The 22,079-nt window shown below is 41.5% G+C and overlaps 1 protein-coding gene across 2 annotated transcripts in view; it reads right to left on the bottom strand.

Moving 5' to 3' along the window:
* Positions 1–421: 421 nt before the first annotated feature.
* Positions 422–22,079, bottom strand: part of LOC133105179 (ranBP2-like and GRIP domain-containing protein 3) — a 52,849-nt gene continuing 31,191 nt past the window's right edge. The window contains exons 20-29 of one of the 2 annotated variants that reach the window (XM_061211126.1): positions 16,968–21,756; positions 13,931–14,101; positions 13,225–13,317; positions 12,747–12,925; positions 6,769–6,973; positions 6,082–6,183; positions 2,643–2,788; positions 1,694–1,967; positions 1,242–1,567; positions 422–882 (exon numbers count right to left, since the gene is read on the bottom strand). In XM_061211126.1, the coding sequence (XP_061067109.1) occupies positions 577–882; positions 1,242–1,567; positions 1,694–1,967; positions 2,643–2,788; positions 6,082–6,183; positions 6,769–6,973; positions 12,747–12,925; positions 13,225–13,317; positions 13,931–14,101; positions 16,968–21,756 (6,591 nt within the window). In that variant the 3' untranslated portion in view covers positions 422–576. Of the gene's footprint in view, positions 883–1,241; positions 1,568–1,693; positions 1,968–2,642; positions 2,789–6,081; positions 6,184–6,768; positions 6,974–12,746; positions 12,926–13,224; positions 13,318–13,930; positions 14,102–16,967; positions 21,757–22,079 lie in introns of those variants that run through there. The other variant, XM_061211127.1, reaches the window with a different exon arrangement.

Here is a 22,079-nt window from a genome sequence, read left to right as displayed (position 1 = left end):
AAGGAAAGAAGGTACTCTGTTAGCTATACAGGAGGTGCAAGAATTGATAGAAGAGCACTTTGGTTAAGTCTCTACCCTCTGGCTCTACCCACTCACAAGTGAATCTTTATTCATAAATGAGCACACCAATAGTGAAAATTACCAAATATATTCCAAATCTGAAATAAAAACTCCAAGTCATGGTCCCTTTATCCAAACAGTAAGTATATCCATGCAGGAAGTCTAATATCTCAGAAGAAACTAAAATTAAATTGCATATATCATATTCCTTCAATAGTTTGAGAAGGTCTATTGCTTTTAACAAGATTAGTATTACTCCATTTTAAATACAAATATGTCAGGAGTACATAAACACAAGTACACCTGAAATACACCAGTGTTTAAACTTTTATTTCACACCATGCAAGGTCAATTATAACACATTAAAAAGTGACAACAGCTATAAGCTGCAATTGTACATTTATACATTGGAAATGTCCATTTTCAAAAGCTGAACATAATTACCATGTTGTCATAACAGCTAGGCTTCAATTCAACTGTTTATACAGGTAAAATCTACTATGAAAAACAATGATTTTATATCTGTCCACATTCTGTGATAATAATTCTTCGACTAACAGACCCTTTAGGAGAACCAAATGATTCAATCTTTTTCACAGTATCCATGCCATCTTTAACAAACCCAAATACTACATGCTTAAAGTCCAAATGCTCTGCTTTTTTCAGTGTTATGAAAAATTGAGAATTATTGGTATCCTTGCCTCGATTGGCCATGGATAGTAAGCCAGGACTGCTATGTTTCACATCAAAATTTTCATCTTCAAATTTATCTCCATAAATGGACCGTCCTCCTGTTCCATCGTGTTTGGTGATATCTCCCCCCTGAAAAAAGATTTCAATTAACAGGAATCTCAAATAAAATGTTAAAATACATACAGAACTAACCACTAAAGGGTAGGTCCTAAACACCCAGCTTCTTTGAGAATGTAGTCTGAAAACTAAGAAATACCCAGTTGTGAAAGAAGACAAAAAATGAAACGATCTTTTTCCCACCCTTGATTTCTAGCAGGTTCAAGGCATTAAAAATATGAACCGTTTTAGGCTGAAAGTTCTTGTGGGGACAGAAGCTGGGGGTGTGGAAATGCTAAAGAAAATTATAAGCAAGGAGAAACACCCAAATTTCCCAAGTTGGTGTGCTGCACATTTCTAGACACCCATTGTGATGTACAGTTAAGACTTACTTGGCAAACAAAATCTGGAATCACTCTGTGAAAAATGGAGTTCTTGAAACCAAAGCCCTTCTCTCCAGTGCACAGTGCTCTGAAGTTCTCAGCAGTTTGAGGAACAATGTTTGAAAATAATTCCATGGTTATACGTCCCAGAGGCTCATCATCTGCGCAAACATCAAAAAACACCACAGGATTTGTCTCCTTTGCTCTCGGTGATACGTGTTCTTCCTGGAGTTTCAATAAATTCTGTTGACATTCTTCAAATTTTTTCTTAAAACAATCAGCCATTTCTTTAGTTTTAAATCTCACTGCAAGCTGTTCCACTTTGGCTTCTCCATCTATTAAACAACAAACAACACAGTGACCTTTGTGTTATAATAACTGTTATAAATTGTTTTATGTATTTGTTATCAATTTTAGAAAAATCCCCAAACCGGAAAGAAGCATTTGCGTGTAGAGCTCACCAGCATAATCTGAGGCAGTCCAAACTAAAGCATTGTTGGAAACATTCAAGGGTTTCAGTTCCATTGTTCTGGTGATGACGTGGTTTGCACACACTTTGAGCACCTGGTCTCTTCTCATGAGGACCCGGTAGTAATTCTTCATCGTGTGCCAGAGGATCTTCATGTCTCCAACCCCACGCTCCTTCCACTGACTGGCCTCTCGATCCCACCTGTAAAGTTTGGCTCTCTCTTTAAATAAAATTTCTTCATCTTCTTCTCCAGATTTTACTTCTACCTGTGACAAGAGATGAAATTATCTATAAGCTGCTGCTTATAAAATATTCCATAACAAATTCCAAGATCCAAATTCCTTAAGACACTGGCATGAACAGAATTTGAAACCTGTTAACATCATAGGGTTACAAATACATCTGATTTGGATGAGGCAGGAAAAATTTGTCATTACACATTTTCCTCTTATGTAACATTCTTCCTCATTTTGGAAGCTAAATACATTCTTTTACAGGAGAGGTTTCAAAAAAATGCTTGTTCTTAAATATTATCTGCTGATTGAGGTTGAAACTGATAAGAGTAATTTGCCTAAAACAACATTCTCGTCCAGAAAAAGTACAATTTACTTTTTATTGAAAGGACTGTGGCAAATATGAGATTAGATGTTGGTTGGGGTTTTTTTTTTGCCCCTAGAATTATGTTACTGAAAACAAACATGAAAAAATTAAGTTCTTCCCAAGGATTTCATACAGAATTTACCAAATAACATTTGTATATAAATTTTTTTTAAAAGACTATTTGAACTTAAAGGCTGAACTTCTAATAAAGAGCTTCCATTTGAAATGGTCAATGTTCTGAAAGAAATGCAAATAAGGCCAGCCCTACAAATCAAGCCAATGTCAAGTTTTAAACTTAAAATGTGAAGTTATTAGTAAGGTTTTCATTCTTTAATATTTACCTCTGGTAATGACACTATTGGTTCAAAATGGATATCTTCATTATGAACTACCTCTTCATCACTACCATCTTCATCTTCGCCAACTTTACTGGTTGACTGTGCTCCGAACACAGCTGCTCCAGTATTTGCCCACTGGAAATTTTTATCTGATGAATAAATTAGGATACTTAAACAGTGGTATCTATTTTAATAAGCTCTTAATCCCAGTTAGATTACTTTATGAATGAATCTAATTTCCAATGATGTAACATACTTCTAATAAAAATGTTTAAACTTGTACTCTTCTGGCATGTTAAACTCATGTGGTGAGTACACAGGACTTTTAGTAATGTTTATGCCCGGATATACAGATAGGGTCTAGGATCGTCTGAGCCTTAGGTCTTCATGATACTAAACTACACAAGAACTTTCAGTAATGAAGCAGGTTCTTAATTAAAAGTACATACTTTGAAACTCTGAAAACCCAGCTCAGCTCCAAAGGTAGTTCATTTCATAAAACATTCTATCACATGAAAAATATAACTTTTGAACCTAAAAATGTTCTCAAAGAAGCCAAATCTGCTACTTCCATATTAGCCAAAGCAGACTAAACACATGTTTATAACTTCTCTACCTCAAGTTCCTCCTAAGGTAACTAGAGCTGGAGCTAAAACTTCTTGGCCAGGTGGCACTGGCAGCCTTGGAGAAGCTGACCCCCACTGTCCTCAAGCAATACTAGGCTTAACTTAGTTAAGGGGTAAAAAGGCTCCCCACTCCCATGCAGAGGAACAAAGACTTTTACTCTCCCTCACAGGGAGAAGGTGAAAACTAAAAGCTGCTTCATCCACATCTCAAATTAAGGACCTAGCCTGCTAATACATTCCCCGCTATCTTAGAGGAAAGAAACCTCTCAACTCTTCATCTCTTGCTGACAAATCACTGCTCTCTAATCCTACATCTGATGCAAAAACTCAGGAGAAGGCAAAAATGTCACAGATCAGTTAAAAACTCAGCACCCTGAAGAAAGAACAAAATGAGTGTCTAAAGCAGTAACTCCTAAGCCAGGTTTAATGCGGAGAAAAAAACAAGAAAAAAATTCTTAAGATACAGCAAAAGAATGCTCTGAAACAAGAAGAGCACAATCTCAGGTTGTGTGGGGGGCTTCCTGAGAACAGTAACCACAGATCTACATGATACACAGGCGTAGGGCTCAAAAACAACTGGCTCAGGAACTCCCAAGCAGAAAAAATTTTTAAATTACCCCAATACCCTGAGAGGTATGGCAGAAAGTCTCAAAATTCCTCTGAAGCAATGGTTCTTAACACTGGGTGCATATTAAAATCACACCAACAGCTTCTGTAAAATACCAATGCCTGGGCCGCACACCCAGAGAGCCCAACATATCAGGTGTTTTTTTCTTTAAAAAGCTCCCAAGAAATTCTAATATGAAGCCAAGAGTTGAAAACCACTGTTCTAAAGGGACAGGAGAAAGAACTTACACAGTAAGAGTATAAAGATGTGCACGTCAATAATACCAAGTTAACAACAACTGTGTTCTAGATAATAGTACCTAGGGAGCTTCTACTCTGTGTCCGGGTTTAATGAAAACATTACAGAATCTCAAGGAAATACGATAAAATGTCAAATCACGGACAAAGGGGAGCAGCAGATAAACAGGTGTTCCTTGTGTTCTCTTAGTTTCCATATGAAATATTACACAAAAGACAGGGAGTGACCGACAGACCTGCCTGTGAAGAGGACTTTCAGGAGAAGACAGGAAAAAAAAGGAACAAAAGAAAACGTGAAACAAAAATAAAATGAACATAACAGAAGACGAGGAAAGGATTTAAAAAAAAAAAAAAGACTCCTGGTAGCTTAAAACCAACCAAAACAAAAAGTTTAAGATCAAAAAGGTCCACACAATGCCAGAAATAAGTTTAAAAAACAAAAAACCATTCTGGTGAAATTGATTACCTTAAAAAGAAAAAAAAAAATTAAATCCCACAAGCTCTTAATCAAAGAAGGCAAGATGAAATTCTAAAATATTAAAAAAACTTACAGTAGTGTGAAAATTCCCCATGAAAAGCTATGAAATTGATTCCAAGGGAATTTAGTTTCAAAATGCTATTCTGTGCTTATTAGCACAACCTAAATTAAATAAAGCAGGCATTCAACACGCAAGAAAACTAATGATAATTTAAAGGAAAGTAATGACCAAATCTGAAGATAAATAAAAAACATAAACAAAAGAACTGATAAAACCAAAAGCTACTTCTTTGAAAAGACAAAGCACAAATTCCTGTCAGATCTAAGAACAAAACAAGAAATGTAGTTTAAAAAAGAGCTTGGTAAATAATCTCACGGAAAAAGGAGTGAACATCAGCAAATAATACTCAGGGCGAGCCTCCCACATGGCATTTGAGTCTTGCCTACCTCACACTTTATTGTACAGTACTGATGGAGTACTTTGAAAAAGGTATACCAAGTATCAAGCAACCTAACACATCAATTTTTATTTGGCTTTTTATTTGTGGATAATTACACCCACTATATACTGTTGTATCTGTTGACCTATGACCCTGTGACTTCAGGCTACTTATTAATAAATTAAAAATAAAGCAACCTGACATCAGTGAAGCTATGAATTCCAACATAACGTAGCATCTGAAGGTAATTTCTAAAAGTTTTATATGTGTTTCCATAATGACAGGAACTTTGTTTTGTTTTGTTTTTGCTGATTGGCTAAACCCAGTGTTAGTGAAACAAGTAAAAATATGTGAGAGGGAAGAACACTATTCTGAATTAGATTAATCATGTAAGTATGTATCTTCAATAAAATTTATTCGACAAATCAAGCATCTTGTTCAATTTAGGTGGTGCTATAATCAGATACATGAAAGCTATCTTAAGAATGAGAAAATATGCTAATTGTTTCCAGCTTTTGAAACAATCAAGGAAAAGGATTATTTCCTACAAATGATACCCAAATGGACCAAAAATAGAAAAAATCACTGGAAAAGATGGGAAAGCTCACCAGTTATAAATGATCACAACCCTTTTATTAAAAAGCACAATCAAGGATACTGCAAAAATAAAAAACTGCAAAATCTCCTTAAAAATTACTGATGCACAAATCTTGAAATATTAGTAAATCAGAAGTGTTAACTAAAAGAACAATGTGCCAATCCCAAGGTTATTCCAAAACTGGAGTGATGGTTCTGCATTTCAGGATGGGGAAGACTAGCACCATGAGTTACAATGAATTAAGAGAAAATTCTTATGGTTATATTAATAATAGTAAAAATAACAATAAAACAGAAGCCCTTCCTTTATTACAACACTAGACAGCTGGAGGGTAGGGCTGGGGAAACAAATGGCCAGGTGAGTAACAAAGGGCTTGCTCCTCCAGGTGTGCATATTTCTGTAATACAATCATTAAAACCGCTCCTCCTGATCTTACCTTTGGACCCAAAAGCAAAATCCCCAGAATTACTGGAAGCCAAGTCTGCAAATGACAGCCCTGTGCTACTTCCAAATCCAAATGAAACTGTTTTGCTTTCCACTGGCAAAAGGAAAAGAGCAATTTAATATTTCATTTAATACACGTTGAACATCAAAGCTTTACTCAGGACCCAAAGAGAATGGGGGTAGGACCTGCTGTACTACTGAGAGGGATGGGGTGGGATGGGGTGTGGAACGTTTATAATCTGGTTATCTCTCTGAAGAAAACTTATAAAAGACATCCAAGTTCTGAGCTTCTTCATTGTTATTAAGTTTTCAGGTACTGTTCTCAATGAATAATATACCAAAAGCATACCCAAAATCATTTTTTAAAAATGAGATGTAGATCTATACTAAGTCAGATAGAGAGCTATACAGTTTCTGCTTTACACAATCTAATATAATCTAAAACATTCATTCAAAGGCAGGATTTCAGGAAATATCTAAAGATTTTTTGTATTCTCAATTGTAAAAAATAAGCTCATAAAAGCGAAATATTTCATGCCCCTTTATACATCTCAAATTTTGTTTTAAGAAAGGGAGTTTCTGGATCTGCATTTAAAAGTCTATCGTCTCAAAATCACAGGTGTACCTTATGTAGTAATGCATGCCTAGAAGGTTTTTATAAACATATATCAAATTGTACCTTGACTTGTAGAATCTGCATCATTTTCCTTTCTAGTAGATAAATCCACAGGTTTATCGACAGTTTCAGAAGAAATAGGTGGTGAACTAATAGATTTGGTAGTAAACTCTGGTTCTTCAGATTTACACAAAAATGCTACAGTCACTTTACTGCCATCTGTACACACACGGTCAGCCATGCTAGTTATGTCCTCATTCTGGGATTTCTGCAAAGAGGAAGTAACAAATAACTATGCTATTAAGTACTGATTGACAAAAAGAATCATATACCCTATTTTAAAACAAATTGAGGACTTGGAGTTCTGGACAAAATGGAGTAAGCACACTTTTCTCTCTCCCATTCCACCCTCCATCCTACCTCTCCCAGCACCTACAGCTGAATTGGACTGAAACAGATAAAGCAACTAGAAGAAGCCTCTGAAAAGTGAATGAAAGCAGAAGGATTAAAAATCTCAAGACATGGGACTTCCCTGGTGGCGCAGTGGTTAAGAATCCGCCTGCCAATGCAGGGGACACGGGTTTGAGCCCTGGTCCTGGAAGATCCCACATGCCACGGAGCAACTAAGCCCGCGCACCACAACTACTGAGCCTGTGCTCTGGAGCCCGTGAGCCACAACTGCTGAGCCCACATGCCACAACTACTGAAGCCCTAGCGCCTAGAGCCTGTGCTCCACAACGGGAGAGGCCACCGCAATGAGAAGCCCGCGCACCACAACGAAGAGTAGCCCTTGCTCGCTGCAACTAGAGAAAGCCTGCGCACAGCAACAAAGACCCAACACAGCCAAAAAAGAAAAAAAAAAAAAAAAAAATATATATATATATATGGCCCACTGGTGAGGAGCACTGGCTGAGATGCAGGTGGCAGCTAGGCCTAGTGATGAGACCACGGATAACTTGGCCTCCACAGGCCAGCCCGTCGGGGTCCCCGCACCACAGCCGGAACCCGAGGAGGTACTGGCCTGAGCCACGTGCCCCCATGCACACTGCTGGGGCGTGAGGGCACCTCCAGGCCACGTGGCCCATCATCCACAGGTGCCTGCCCCCAGCCAATGAGGCCAGTCCCTGCCTCCCGGACACAACCTCCTCCCAAACCCCCGCAGCAACCATGGGTTCTGGAAATGGACTGGGCTGAGCCGAGGAGGAGAAAAGCGAGGTCATGCCTGAGCCCCTTTGCTGACCCGCTTCCTACCTGCCTACAGCGGGTGTCACAACAAGAAAGTACTGAACCTGGAGGAAGAGGGTTTCTGGCCAGAGCTGCTGGATGGTGGCAAGAGATTTGAGATTTTCTCTGCCTGTCCCCCAGTTTTACAGAAAAAAGAAAGCCCCTCACTATGGTGGATGGTCCCCAGGTGTAAAGACTACTGGAGAGACAGGCAAAGTGACCATCTGAAATTCTGGCCTTACCAAATTCACTTTCAATCAAGACACCACAAACTTCCCCCCTCCTAAGAGCCATCTCATTAGAAGATGTATTTATAGTAAACTTCTGTTTTTAACTTAGGAAAAAGAGAAAGAAGAAAAAAAAAAAAGACTCTCAAGACCTGAGGGATAATCTTGGTGAGAACCCTGTGGGAAATTTTTCCTGCCCCCACCCACTAACCCACATCCCAGGCAGGGTACCAGAGCTGTCCAAAACTGCAGCTGCCGACGGCACAGACGGAAAAGGGTCCAAGAAAAGTCAACTCTCCTTGGCCGAGGGTGGGGAATGTCATGAAATGATCTGTGTGCTGAATGATCAGAAAAACTCTGAAAAGCTGTTCTAACAATGTTCCAAGTAAGGACAAATACTCTTAAGACAAATAAAAAGATAGGTGTCAGGCAAAAAAATATAAAGCACAAAAGAAAATCAAATGGGACTTCACGGGCTTCCCTGGTGGCGCAGTGGTTAAGAATCCGCCTGCCAATGCAGGGGGACACGGGTTCAAGCCCTGGTCCAGGAAGATCCCACATGCCGCGGAGCAGCTAAGCCCGTGCGCCACTACTACTGAAGCTGACACGCCTAGAGCCCATGCTCCGCAACAAGAGAAGCCACGGCAATGAGAAGCCCGCACACCGCAACGAAGAGTAGCCCCCGCTTGCAAAAGCCCGCCCGCAGCAACGAAGATCCAGCGCAGCCAAGAATAAATAAATTAATTAATTAAATTAAAAAAAAAAATTTTAAAAAAAAAAATGGGACTTCACAATTGAAAAATACAATAACAGAAATAAAAAAATTTACAGAATGCTCCATCCGACTGCAGCAGTATACACGTTCCTCTCAAGCACGCATGGAACATTTATGAAGAAAGACCACGTTCTAGACCATAAAACAAACTTTAGCAAGTTCAAGAGAACAGAAACCATACAAAGTATACTCTCAGTCCATAACGGAATTAAACTAGAAATCACTAACAGAAATATAGCTGAAAAAAAATCTCCAAATATCTGGAGATTAAACAACACATTTTTAATACACATGTCAAAGTCTCTGGACAAATTAAAAATACTTTGAACTAAATAGAAATGAAACTACAGCTTACCAAAATTTGTGGTATGCCAACAAAAGCAAGGAGGGGAACTCTGTACCATTAAATGCATATATTAAAAAGAAGATCTAAAATCGGTAAACTTTCACCTTAAAAAACTAGAGAAAGAAGAGCAGTATAAACGGAAAGCACAAAGAACTAAAGAAATAATGAAAAGCAGAGCAGAAATCAATAAAACAGGAAACAGAAAAATTAACAAAATAAAAAACGGATTCTTTGAAAAGGTCAATAAAATTTGATAAACCTCTAGTCAAGCTCACCAAGGAAACAAAATAGATGCCATAAATTACTAATATCAGAAATGAAACAAGAGCTATCAACACTGATCCATGGACATTAAACAGGTAATAAATTTCAATGAACTTCATACACTTCACAAACACTGTTATGCCCCCAAATTTGATAATGTAGAGGAAAAGGACCAACCAATTCCTCAAAAGACACAACTTACCAAAACTGACATAAGAAATAGATAATATGAATAGGCCTATATTTATTAAAGAAAATGTTACCATCAATTAATATCCTTCCAAAAAAAAATAATCATAATAAGTACCAGGGGGCTTCCCTGGTGGCGCAGTGGTTGAGAATCTGCCTGCTAATGCAGGGGACGCGGGTTCGAGCCCTGGTCTGGGAAGATCCCACATGCCGCGGAGCAGCAGGGCCCATGAGCCACAATTACTGAGCCTGCGCGTCTGGAGCCTGTGCTCCGCAACAAGAGAGGCCGCGATGGTGAGAGGCCCGCGCACCGCGATGAAGAGTGGCCCCCGCTTGCCACAACTAGAGAAAGCCCTTGCACAGAAACGAAGACCCAACACAGCCGTAAAGCAGTATTATTCATAATAGCCAAAAAGAAGAAACAACCCAAATGACCATTAACAGATGAACAGGTAAACAAAATGTGGTATGTTCATACACTGGAATATTATTCGGCCATAAAAAGGAACAAAATACAGATAAATGCTACAATGTGGATATACCTCAAAAACTTACTAAGTAAAAGAAGACACACACAAAGGACCACACATTATTATTTGTTTATATGAAATGTCAGAATAGGCAAATCTACAGAGACAAAGTACATCATCAGTGGTTATTCAGGCCAAGAGAAGATGGGTGGAAATGGGGAAGGGTGGCGACTGCTAGAGGTTAACAGGGCTTCTTTTTGGGATGATGAAAATGTTCTAAAACTGACTGTGGTAAATATACGAAAAACCACTGAGTTGTACATGTTAAAATGGGTGAATTATATCACAATTAATGTTACCCCAAAAACGCAGGGTAGATTACTTGGGGGAGGGGAGTGCGTAATCCAGCTCCTAATACATTCGCCACTTAAGAGTCCATGAATGAACAACTCTAGTAGACAAAGCAAATACTGTATCTCCAATCCTCAGCACAGTGCCAGCTCATAGCAAGCACTTACAAATACAGTACACTGAGGTGTTTTATGCAAGGGATGCCTATCTGAAGATCTCGCATAGTCCAAGATGAATCAGACTGAGTGTAAAATAGGAAGGGTGCATCCTAAGAGGATGTATATCTACACCTATTACACAGCACGTCTCAGCTTTAATGGTTGTTAGTTCTCTGTTTTGTCTCTGTGTATCAAAGGGTGCTCTCCTCCAAAATTACAATTCATCTTGGCAATTTCTTTTCAACCCTTACAGTGACTTATCACGTTTAATTTCTGTACCAAAGGTATTTCTGAACAGCCCCTAGGACCGCTATTTAATGAACATTATGAGAGTGTTACAGGATATTTTACAAAAAAGATTTTAAGTTATAACAATGATAACACAATAGTCACTCAAATAAGCCATTTCAACGCCTATAAACAGCACAGTTCACAAAACACTGACAAAAGATACCAAGTCCTGTGTGCACCACAGCTGGGAAAAGAATAAACAATGTACAATTCAGTCGGTGCATCAGCAAAGAGATTATTTGTCAGTGTTGTAAGTTTTGAAAAACATAAACTTTAAATAAATAATTATTTTTAAGTTTTGCACACAAAAGAGTGAGGCCAAATTTAAAATGCATTGTTTCAATCTGCATAACCCAACTTTATATTATGACTGTACTGTATCTGCTGAATGAAAACCTGGATGCTAAAGCCTCCAGCAGGGAATTCCCTGGTGGCACAGTGGTTAAGAATCCGCCTGCCAATGCAGGGGACAAGGGTTCGAGCCCTGGTCCGGGAAGATCCCACATGCCGTGGAGCAACTAAGCCCGTGCGCCACAACTACGGAGCCTGCGCGCCCAGAGCCCAGGCTCCACAACGAGAAGCCACCACAATGAGAAGCCTGCGCAGCGCAATGAAGAGTAGACCCCGCTCGCCGCAACTAGAGAAAGCCCGTGCACAGCAACGAAGACCCAATGCAGCCAAAAAAAATTTTTTTAATAAATAAATGTTTAAATAAATAAATAAAGCCTCCAGCAGCAGCAATTAGAGAAGATGATTAACAGAAATCGCATATTGTGTACTTCCACCGAGTCCAGGGAAACTGCTGAGGGATTTAAAATATACTTCAGATTTAGCATAGCAAGGCCGCTGATGGAAAAACTTCAGATAGGGCTTCCACAAATCTATTTGGTTATAAACAAGGAAGTAATGTCTTTACATCAGCTGATGGCCATTAGCTATACGTGCACTGATGAATAAGCTGAAGCCTATGGAACAGGCGGCATATCCTAGGTGGATAGCTAAAAAAGCAGGCCAGCTAGACTCCTCAGAGTCAGACAGACGGTGAAGGGTAGGAAGTCTCCTACAGACTCAGGCCATGTGTTGGGCCACGTCTCTCTCTACCCACATATCCTTTAAATGAAACACTGCATTCATAACTAACTCCAGGACTCTATTTCATTTTAACCATCTTTCCAACAATTTTTTAAAAAGTATTTCTTGAGAGGCAAGGAACCTTTCTGAATATGTCAAAATTAGATTGTAAACAACTACAAGACAGGGACCTTGTCTTCTAGTTTCTGTGGAATACAAATTAAGACACCAAGGTGTTGACAGCTACTAAAATGGCTACACCTAAGCTAAGAAAGTAACCAAATCACGAAGTTACTGGCCAAGCAAGGTATACAGGTCAGGGGAGCTAGGTTTCAGATGCTGCTATTTCCTATCCACTCTGCCCACTCCACCATCAATTAACTTGCACAGAAAATGAACTACTGAACACCGTTCTTTGCAGGGCGTAGACCTTCTTAGGGACATCTGCACCGCCATGCTGCCGCCCTGACTCCCCAAGCCCAGCACACACACCGGTCGCAGGGGGGCCTCTGGTCCTCCGGGCAGAACACGAGTCCTCCTCCTCTGGCCAGAGCTGCCCGAGGTGTCCGACCGTTTACCAGACGCACCCCATTATTACCACGCGGTGAGGACCCTCTAGCTTATCGCGTCAACAGAGGCAACTGGGCCAGAAGGAACACACAGAGACGGTCTTACTTGAGCTTCCTGAACTTTGTGAAGCTCCGACTGAAAGTCTTCCCCACTTCCATTGTCCTCGTCAGTGTCACTGCAGACTCCGCAAAAAAATGTAGGTGGAAGCTTTAACGTATCTGCTTTTGCCTTTTCTTCAACTGTTGGTTTCTTTTCCCAAACAATAATACATTCTTTCTCGTTATCTGAAAATCGCATACAACACAAGAAAAGAAAGTTAAGATGAAAGTAGATGAAGTCCAACTACTCCACCATGGCCCTCAGTGTCATCGACAGATTCCAGACCCAAATAACAAGACCCTGGATGCTGATGGAGAACAAGCACTGCCAGGAGCACCATGTTTTTCACTTCACGTTATTTTTAAATATTTTAAATCACCAAAAAGGCAAAACCAGTAATTACAGAGGTGACCAGATTGCGAGATTCCTTTTAAACAGAAGATTTTTAAAAAACATTGTAACTAGTAATTTTAATGTTACATACCTGTTAGATTTTCTTCTAACGGTCTACATTCTTCTGAGTCATCCAAATATAGCTTTCCATTAAGCTTCTTGACAGCTGTGTCGAAATCTTCATCTTAAAGTATAATTTGGTTTATTAAATAAAAGAACTTGCAGTAAATTTCAGGAGATTTTCCAGCCAGGAATCTAGGAAAATTATCTCCAACTTCACACTTTCCCTTACTCCCCACATCCAAATAGCAACCAACTTTGCCTATTCTACACCCCGAATGCCTCGTCTGAGCTGCTCTGGCATTTTAGCTCCCCTTCCCATCTCCACTTCCCACAACCCAGTCCTCCACACCACTGCCCAACTGCCCTGCTGAAATTATTCTGAGCACATAACTCCCCTGCTTGAAAGCTTGGACAGGGCCCACAGAGCTTTCCCCAATCAGACCCTGTCTCTGCCTCACAGTTCGCCCACCCCTCTGAGACGCCAGGGCAATGAGAATTGCTTTCAGTCCCCTCAACATGCCTGCCCTGTTCACGGCAGCCACCCAGGGAATGCTAATAAGTGAATGCAGCTCTTTCAGTCATGACATCCACTGACTGTCCACACACACGTTTAGGATCAGCATCGACCTGCAGGGCGGCAGGGGTGGGCTCCAGGAAGCAGGCTGAAAACAGTCCCATCACCCATTCGCTACGATGAGCACGAGCAGAGTGCTTTAAAGCAACAGGAGACCTACCGTCCGCCTCCTCTTCGCTGACGTAGTCTGGCCTGTTCTTGTAACAGAAGAAAGTGGGAGGAAGCTGAAGTTCGCTTGCAAGAGCTTTTTGCTCAGGGGTCGGGGTTAGCTCATACACAATGAGAACATCGTCATCTGAGGGAAGATCTTCAGGCTTTTTCTTCTCCTCCACTGTAAGACAAGTCAAAAAAATTGATGAAGACACGGTGTTAAGTAATTAATTAATGTCAATATTCTAACTGAAAATAAAAATCATGGAATTTAATCTTTAGGTTAAAACAGCATGCTGATAAAAACACACATACTTTGATTTGGACACAGCTCATAATAACCATGAATTAGAATTAGAAACCCGAGGTAATGTTCTATCAAAAACCCTTAGTGGACACAGAATCTACTTAATAACCAAAAAAAAAAAAAAATCCTGCTTTTACTTACTGATCATTGAAAACAATACTATTAATGGCTATAAATTAAAAAGGTATTTAAAAAGTGCAGCCACAACCATACTTGGAATACTAAATGGTTTAGCAAAATATCCATACATTTGCGACAGCTGAAACATTAAAGAAATCATAAGCGAAGATTAGTATACATACAAAACTAAAGCAAAGCCAACCTCGATGAGACCCTACAAGGAAAGTTAACAATCGCCAAGGATGGCGGGTGATTAGAATTACATCCAATTTTCTGTATTTCCAAGCATGATAATAGATAAAATTAAATTAAACCTGTTATCCTCTGGGTAAATAATCCTGTAGGAACCTAAGACAATTTCTATTAGCTGAAAAACCAAAAACAACAAAAAGGCAAAAGATGGAGAGAAAAGGAACTCTTCGTACAAGATGCTCTGGTCTATAAAGAAGGACTTCTGGCTAAAGGAACTGGCAAGAGTAAGCAAACCATGAAGCATGCTCTGTACCGACTGGCGCTGTCCAACATGGCCGCCTGGCCACACTTGGCTATGAAGCACCCGCAGTGCAACCAGTCCAAACTGAGATGTGCTGCAAGTGTAAAAATACACACTGGGTTTTGAAGATTGGTAACAACAAAAAACAAAACAAAAAACCCACCAAAAACAAGGGGGAAAACATCTCATTATTAATTTTTTATACTGATTAGAAGTTGAAATGGTATTTTGGACATAATGGGTTAAGCTGAATAGACTAATAAAATTAATTTCATCTGTTTCTCTTTTTAGTTTTAAATGTGACTACTAGAAGCTTTTTAGTTACACACACAGGTCATATTTTATTTCTATTGGATGATGCTGATCCAGAGGACAGCCCTTTTGCAATGTTGAACTTGCCTTTCACCCTCCTTTGTTATAAAAACGTAGCATTAATTCCTAGCCAAGGACCACAAAAAGACACGGTGAGATAGAGATTCTTGTTTATCAGACAGCCTCAAGTCTTCTTCATCTCTACGGTCCTTTGAAACCATGACATTCTCAGACTTGAAACAGAACAGGACTCTTTGTCCTGCAGCAGTATTTTGGTACATTTGCTCTCAGACCAGGGACTTTTCACCTAGGGCCCACAGAGCCTGTGTACAAGTATGTACCCTTTACAGAAAAAAGTCCACACTATTCACATAATTTTTTAAAGAATGCATCCTTAAGAATAAAGGCTAAGAGCTGCTGTCGCAAGTAGTACGACTGGTGCACTTTAAAACTGAGGGTCCCAGAACTCACAGGTTGTCATGTGATCACTGTAGTTGTTTGACAACTTGTAACACAGCTGTGTTGCTCAAGATATATTATTGAACCGTAACAGTGAGTTTTCATCTCCACAACCTGCTCCTGACCGTCTCTAACAGAGCCAGCTGCCAAGTACTCCATTCCAGCACCACCGCTCTCTCCCAGAAGTGGTCTGTACTACACGGGGAACGCACCAGGATATAATGGTAGCTCTTATACATGGGGCCTACTTTCAGACACAGCATCTTCCATGTCCAAAAAGAAAGCGCTAAAAGAAACACTCGGTTCCCTGTGGTACACACGCTGCTGCCATCACGTTTGGACACTGGCAGACCATCAAGGTTAGGTAACATACAGGTCTTCATTAAACACAGTGGAAACAGCATCTGATGTGCAAAACAGAGAAAGGGACAGACCACACGGATCTACCTCAAAACAACGCTGTACAACATGTGAGAAAACATGACATCCAAGTACACGAGAGCAGCGTTAAGGGGTCGCGCCGGCATTCTGTCACGTGCATGCTGCAGTGTTAAGCCCTCAGCTGCGCACAGCCAGTTACGCTGCTGAGGACGAGCAGCTGCTGGAAATCGGATGTCCTCTCACACTGCCAGTGCCAGCTCTGTACCTTTGTTCTCAGGCTGGGAGGAAGGAGGAGTGCTGCTCCAAAATGCCATTGGATTAGATTTAAAAAGGCTAAAATTAAACCCTAGAAAATAAAGAGTATTTCATTTTTGAACATTTGGAGAATCAAAATGAGTATAATTTTAAAATATAAAAGCCAGCGTCCATCCATTTACACCAATGTGGCCGTCTCACGTACCCACTTACCCCGAGGGCTTCGTTCTTTGCTCATTTAACACGCGGTGGCAAGACTGCCTTACATAAAACGTGAACGCCTCAGTACCATGCTCTGAGTGACAAGAGTAACCTGAAGAGCGCCCCTGCTCGTGAGTTGCGCTCAAGGCCCTAAGCTGGACCCAGCGCTGAGCCAAGTGCTCGTGCTCTGCTCGGACAGACGCGTCTCCCAGGAACCGACATCTGAACAACTTACACACAAGCTCTCTGCTGCTGTTTGAACATCTGAACACTCACCAGTAAACTGCTTTAGGGAGGAAAAAAATCCGCACAAATATTTTTTGGCTGTTCACAGAGCACTGTGTTTATGAGCCGACTTTTACTAAAACATTAGCCTGCTACAAAGAGTCCACACCAAGATAAACGTTAAAAAAAAAAAAAGAGGGCGGGAGAGAGGGCGAGAAAGAAAGAAAGAAAAAGGAAGGAAGGAAGGAAGGAAAGAAAGACAAATTCTGCTTAATCTAAAGGCTAAGTGCTTACCCTTTTCTGGTGTTTTAAACATGTGACTGGTTGAGGACTGCTCCTTTGGAAAAGCAGGAGAGGAGTTTTTGACTTTGCTGTCGGAAGACGGTGTGAGATCAGAGCTCTGCGGCTCTTGGTGACCACCAGGCTCCGCTCTTTTTTCAGATCCACTCTGGGCTGCTGAACTGGCCTCACTACTGTTATTTTTCAAAGGTGCATTAAAACTAAATCCAAACAAAGACCCGGTAGCTGAACTGTTGCCAAATGCAAATGGTTTTGACTTTTCACTGCTAAAAATGCTTTTAACAGACTCAGAACCAAATACAAACTTTGGAGGTGAAACCACTGCTTTTGTTGTTGTTGCTTCAGGTGTGCCAGACACCCCGCCAACTTCTGAGGTTGCACCTGCCGCGTCATCACCCTGTGCCGAATCCGTCCGTTCTCTGGTGGTTTCCTCTAGCACAGCTACGGCGACTTTGCCGCATGGTGACTCTCTGGGAGTGGTCGAACGAGAAACATGAGGTGTTATCAAAAAATCTTTTTCTTGGGCTATTTTTGCTTCATCAAATATTTTCTTAAACGAGTCTGCAACATCCTGTAGTTTAAAACGCACAGCTAAATGCTCTACTTTTCTTTCTCCGTCTGCAAAATCACATGCGGTCCACACCCACACTCTTTCTGTCCCTTTCATATTTTGCAAGGTCATGTCTGGAGTTATTCTGTGGTTGGCACAAAGCTTTAATACCTGGTCCCTTCTCATCACTATGCGAACTTGCTTATTATCATAATTCTGTAAAATCTTTATGTCGCCAATGCCTCTTTCTTTCCACTGCCCAGCATCTTTATCATACCTATAGAGTTTGGCTCTGTGACTAAAAACAACTTGTTCATTTTCCTCACCACTGGACACCTCGACTAGATCAGGCAACGGTACGACGGGTTCAAAGTGCTGTCCATCTCTCTCCTCCTCCTGAGTGACATCAGAGTCTTCATCTGTGCCCACTGAGGCCCCACTCTGATTCAACTTGGCAGGAGACTTAGACGGGCTCAAAGCAGATTTAAAACTGAAGTTAAACCCGGTGGTTGACTCACCGAAGCGGAAGAGATTTTTCCTCACGGGGCTGCTGGCCAGCGGGGAGGCGTGCACTGAGCTGCTACTCACACTGTCGTCCAGAGCATCTTCCCTTAGGTCGTAGCTGTCCCACTCTAGGGTGGGCCCAGTGGTCTCAGGATTTGGCATGCCGCACGCGTCTGCAGCACTGGCAGCTCCCGCTCCTGAACTCTTACTCTCTTCGTCAGTGACTTTTGTTTGATCGTTCGTCAAAAACGTCTTGAAATCTTTTAGTCCACTCTTCATCTCTTCCGCCCTCTGGATTAACTTGGCAGCTCTGCCAGTATCCACAAGCTTATGGGGAGTCTGCAGTGGAATATCTAACAGAAGTCGCTGGCATTCCTCAAATTTCTGTTTGAATTCTTCAGCCAGCTCGGGTGTTTTGAATTTTGCTGCCAGCTGCTCTAGTTTGGCATCGCCATCAGAAAAATCACTAGCCAACCACATCCAGGCCCTGTCCGACCCGGAGAGGGGCTTCAGGTGCATGGTGGTGGTGATCCAGTGGTTGGCACACACCTTCAGCACCTGCTCTCTCCGCATCAGCATTCTCAGTTTGCCATTAACTTCATTTTTGAGAATTTTTAAGTTCCCCAAACCCCTTTCTTTCCACTGACTTATCTCAGCATCAAACCTAAACAATTTTACCCGCTGTGAGTAAAGAACTTTCTCATCTTCTTCTCCTGTGACAAGCTCCACTTTCTCAGGCATCTGGACGACTGGTTCAAAATGGATATCGTCACTGTCCTCAGTCTTATAGGCGTCATCATCTTTCTCAAGGTCAGCACAAGTGTCGGCTTTATCAGCCATTTTACTACTTTGTGATGAGAATAACTTCTCTCCAGCACCCGAAAAGCCCTTGAAATTGGGGTCTTTTTTGCCAAACTGAAACCCTTCTCCTGAATTTGATTTTGCAAGATCTGCAAACGTAAAAGTGCTGCCAGTTTGACCAAGAACCACAGCACTCCCGTCTTTCTGACCACCAGCATCCTGAGCCTGACAACCAGCGTCATTTCCAAAGGGCTTTTCACTCTTCCTCCCCTGACTTCCCGGCTCCTGAATGCCAAATTTAAACCCGTCAGCAGACACAGGGACAGAAAAACTAAATCCTTCTTTTGTTGACTTAGAGTCTGTATCAGAAGAACTCTGAAATGTAAATGAAGGTGTATTTTCTTGATCCACACGCCCAAATTTAAATCCTTGTTCTGCATTGCCAAACTTAAAGGCTTTTTCTGAAAAGTTACTTTTAAATCCTGTTCCCACCTGACTTCCAGAAGAGTCATTTGCCTTAGTTGTTGAGCCCAAAGTGAAAGCTGAAGGTTCTTCTGCAACAGGTTTATGGGCTGGTTTAGAACCATCACAAGCCACACATTTTAAGGAAGAACTCTCATTTCGCACAAAGCAAACGCTGCAATCCCACTGTCCTTCCTTCTTGGTGAACATCCCTTCAAGTCCACTGTTTGGAGCCTTGCTTGTCTCTGAAGCGCCAAACTTGAAAGAGGCAGGTGCTGGGACAGCAGAAGCAGGTAAACTCTGTTTTCTTGGATTCTGACAAGCCACACATTTTGTAGAACTTCCTTCATTTCGTACCAAACAAACGCTGCAATCCCACTGTCCTTCCTTCTTGGTGAACATCCCTTCAAGTCCACTGTTTGGAGCCTTGCTTGTCTCTGAAGACGCAGGTGCTGGGACAGCAGAAGCAGGTGGAGTCTGACAAGCCACACACACGGCCGCACTTGCCTCATTCTGCACTAAGCACAAACTGCAATCCCACTGTCCTTCCTTCTTGGTGAAAACTCCTTCAAATCCACTCTTTGGAGCCTTGCTTGTCTCTGAAGCACCAAACTTAAAAGAGGCAGGTGCTGGGACAGCAGAAGCAGGAAAACTCTGTTTTCTTGGATTCTGACAAGCCATACATTTTGCAGAACCTCCTTCATTTTGTACCGAGCAAACGCTGCAATCCCACTGTCCTTCCTTTATTGAAAAAACAGATCTGAAATCACTGCTGGCAGACTTAGGAAGATCTCCCTGGCCAAATTTAAAGGAAGGCTGCTGAACAAATGAAGATCCACTTTTGTTAGCAGACCTTGTATTCTGACATGCAATGCATCTAGATACAGTGGGTTCATTTCTTACTAAACAAATACTACAATCCCAGTGACCTTCTTTCTTTGGAGTCATCAATGCAAATCTATCTGGAGTATTTTCTGAGCCAGGTTTAGGAGTGGAAACAGTTTCAACTAATGGTGAGCCAAGGAGCTCTTTACTGCTTGGGTTTAGATTTTGGCAGGATACACACTTCTCAGCAGTTGCGGCGTTCTTTAATGAGCAGCTGTTACAATGCCACCAAGACCCTTCTTTCTTTGCAACCTGAAATTCAAAGTTCATGTTTCCGGCAGCAGATTTGCCAATATCCTTATTGTCAGGACCTGTGGGTTCTTTTACAGTTCTCGTAGCCTGACTGGAGGTTGTGGCTCTGTTTGCTCCTGAGGCTTTTAACATGCTCTGGGCCTCTTCAAACTTGCACTTAAAAAGTGCTGCCTCCTCCGGTGTCTTGAATCTAATAGCAAGCTGTTCTGGTTTGGGCGACTCGTCTGCATAGTCCAGAGCGTACCACACAAAGGACCTGTCTGAGCCGGCGTTGGGCGCCAGGGCCATGTCTGGGCTGATGTAGTGATTTGCACAGATTTTCAACACTTGCTCGCGTCTCATCAGTAGGCGGATTTTACCGGAGGTTTTGTGCCTTAGTATCTTTACGTTGCCAATTCCACGCTCCTTCCATTCTCTTGATCCCGCATCAAAACGATACAACTTGGCACGATTGCAGAAGAACTCTTCCTCATCCTCCTCACCAGTTCTCACTTCAATCTTATCGGGAAGAGGCACCACCGGCTCAAAGTGAGGGCCGTCGTCGTCCTCGTCCCCATGCGCACTACCCCCATCAGTGTCATGACTCTTGTTGGCCGGCTCTGCGGCAGGCGTTCCAAACACTGACTTCCCTGGACCGTAGAAAGTAAACATATCATCACTGCGTCGAAAACCAGAATTCTTTTGCTGATTTGGGCCCATGTTTTCAGTAAGTGAAATTCCAGGCACATTTTTGCTTCCAAAATTGAATGTATTTCGAGGTCCAATGGTCTGAGCAGCTTTTGGTCCACTGTAGCTATCTCCTTGCAAAGGTCTGTCTGAAGTCAGGAGACCTAAAAGGCTTTCACTATTAGTGTAAGTCGTAGAAGGGGGCTGTGCCACAACCTGCGGTGAGGAAAACGTGAAGTCGCCATCATTTGATTTGAAATTTGAATTAAATTTAAAAGGAGTTGGCTGTGATGTACGCACAGGTGCTGCCAAAGATGGCCCCATGCCTTCACCTGGCACGGGCTGGACAAAATTGGTTTTTCCAAATTCCATAACCTTAGATTCTGCAGATCTTGAAGCATGAGCTGCAACTGGAGGTTTTGTAAAATAACCTGGTTCTGGCAAAGGTGGATTTGTGCTTGTCTGAACATTGTAATTAAAGTAATCATCACCCCTAGGTGATAGAATTCCTGTTGCAGGAGACTCAAAACGCAATGGGGGACCATACATCTCTTGAGAGAACATACAAGCAGACGAACTCTGCACTGGTGGTGTGTGCATCTGCTGTGGGTAGGTGTAGATCTGCTGCTGAGGTGGAAGCCTATTCATGCCATAAACTGGTCCCTAGAAAAAAAAAAAAATAAAGCGCACATTTTTGTAGGTTGTCTATAAAACTACAGCTTAACTAGATACCACCCAATTCTCATAAACCTCAAGCCTGAGTACAGGGTAAATACATCACTAGGGCATATAGTGCATCCGTAAGAGAAGAGACTTCTACATTACTACAAAGATACTTACAGCTCTAGTCCCTGCTTGGCATATAATGAAAATTGCCTTAACTAATGACAGCACCTTAAAGACCTAATTCTCCTACAATAGATCCATAGAATAAGTACCTTCCTCACTCCTGAACAAGGTATCCAATGATGTTAACAATGATGATG

Source organism: Eubalaena glacialis, chromosome 14 (genome assembly GCF_028564815.1).
Source record: "Eubalaena glacialis isolate mEubGla1 chromosome 14, mEubGla1.1.hap2.+ XY, whole genome shotgun sequence".
Taxonomy (NCBI): Eukaryota; Metazoa; Chordata; class Mammalia; order Artiodactyla; family Balaenidae; genus Eubalaena; species Eubalaena glacialis.
This window is presented reverse-complemented; position numbering and strand designations above follow the sequence as displayed.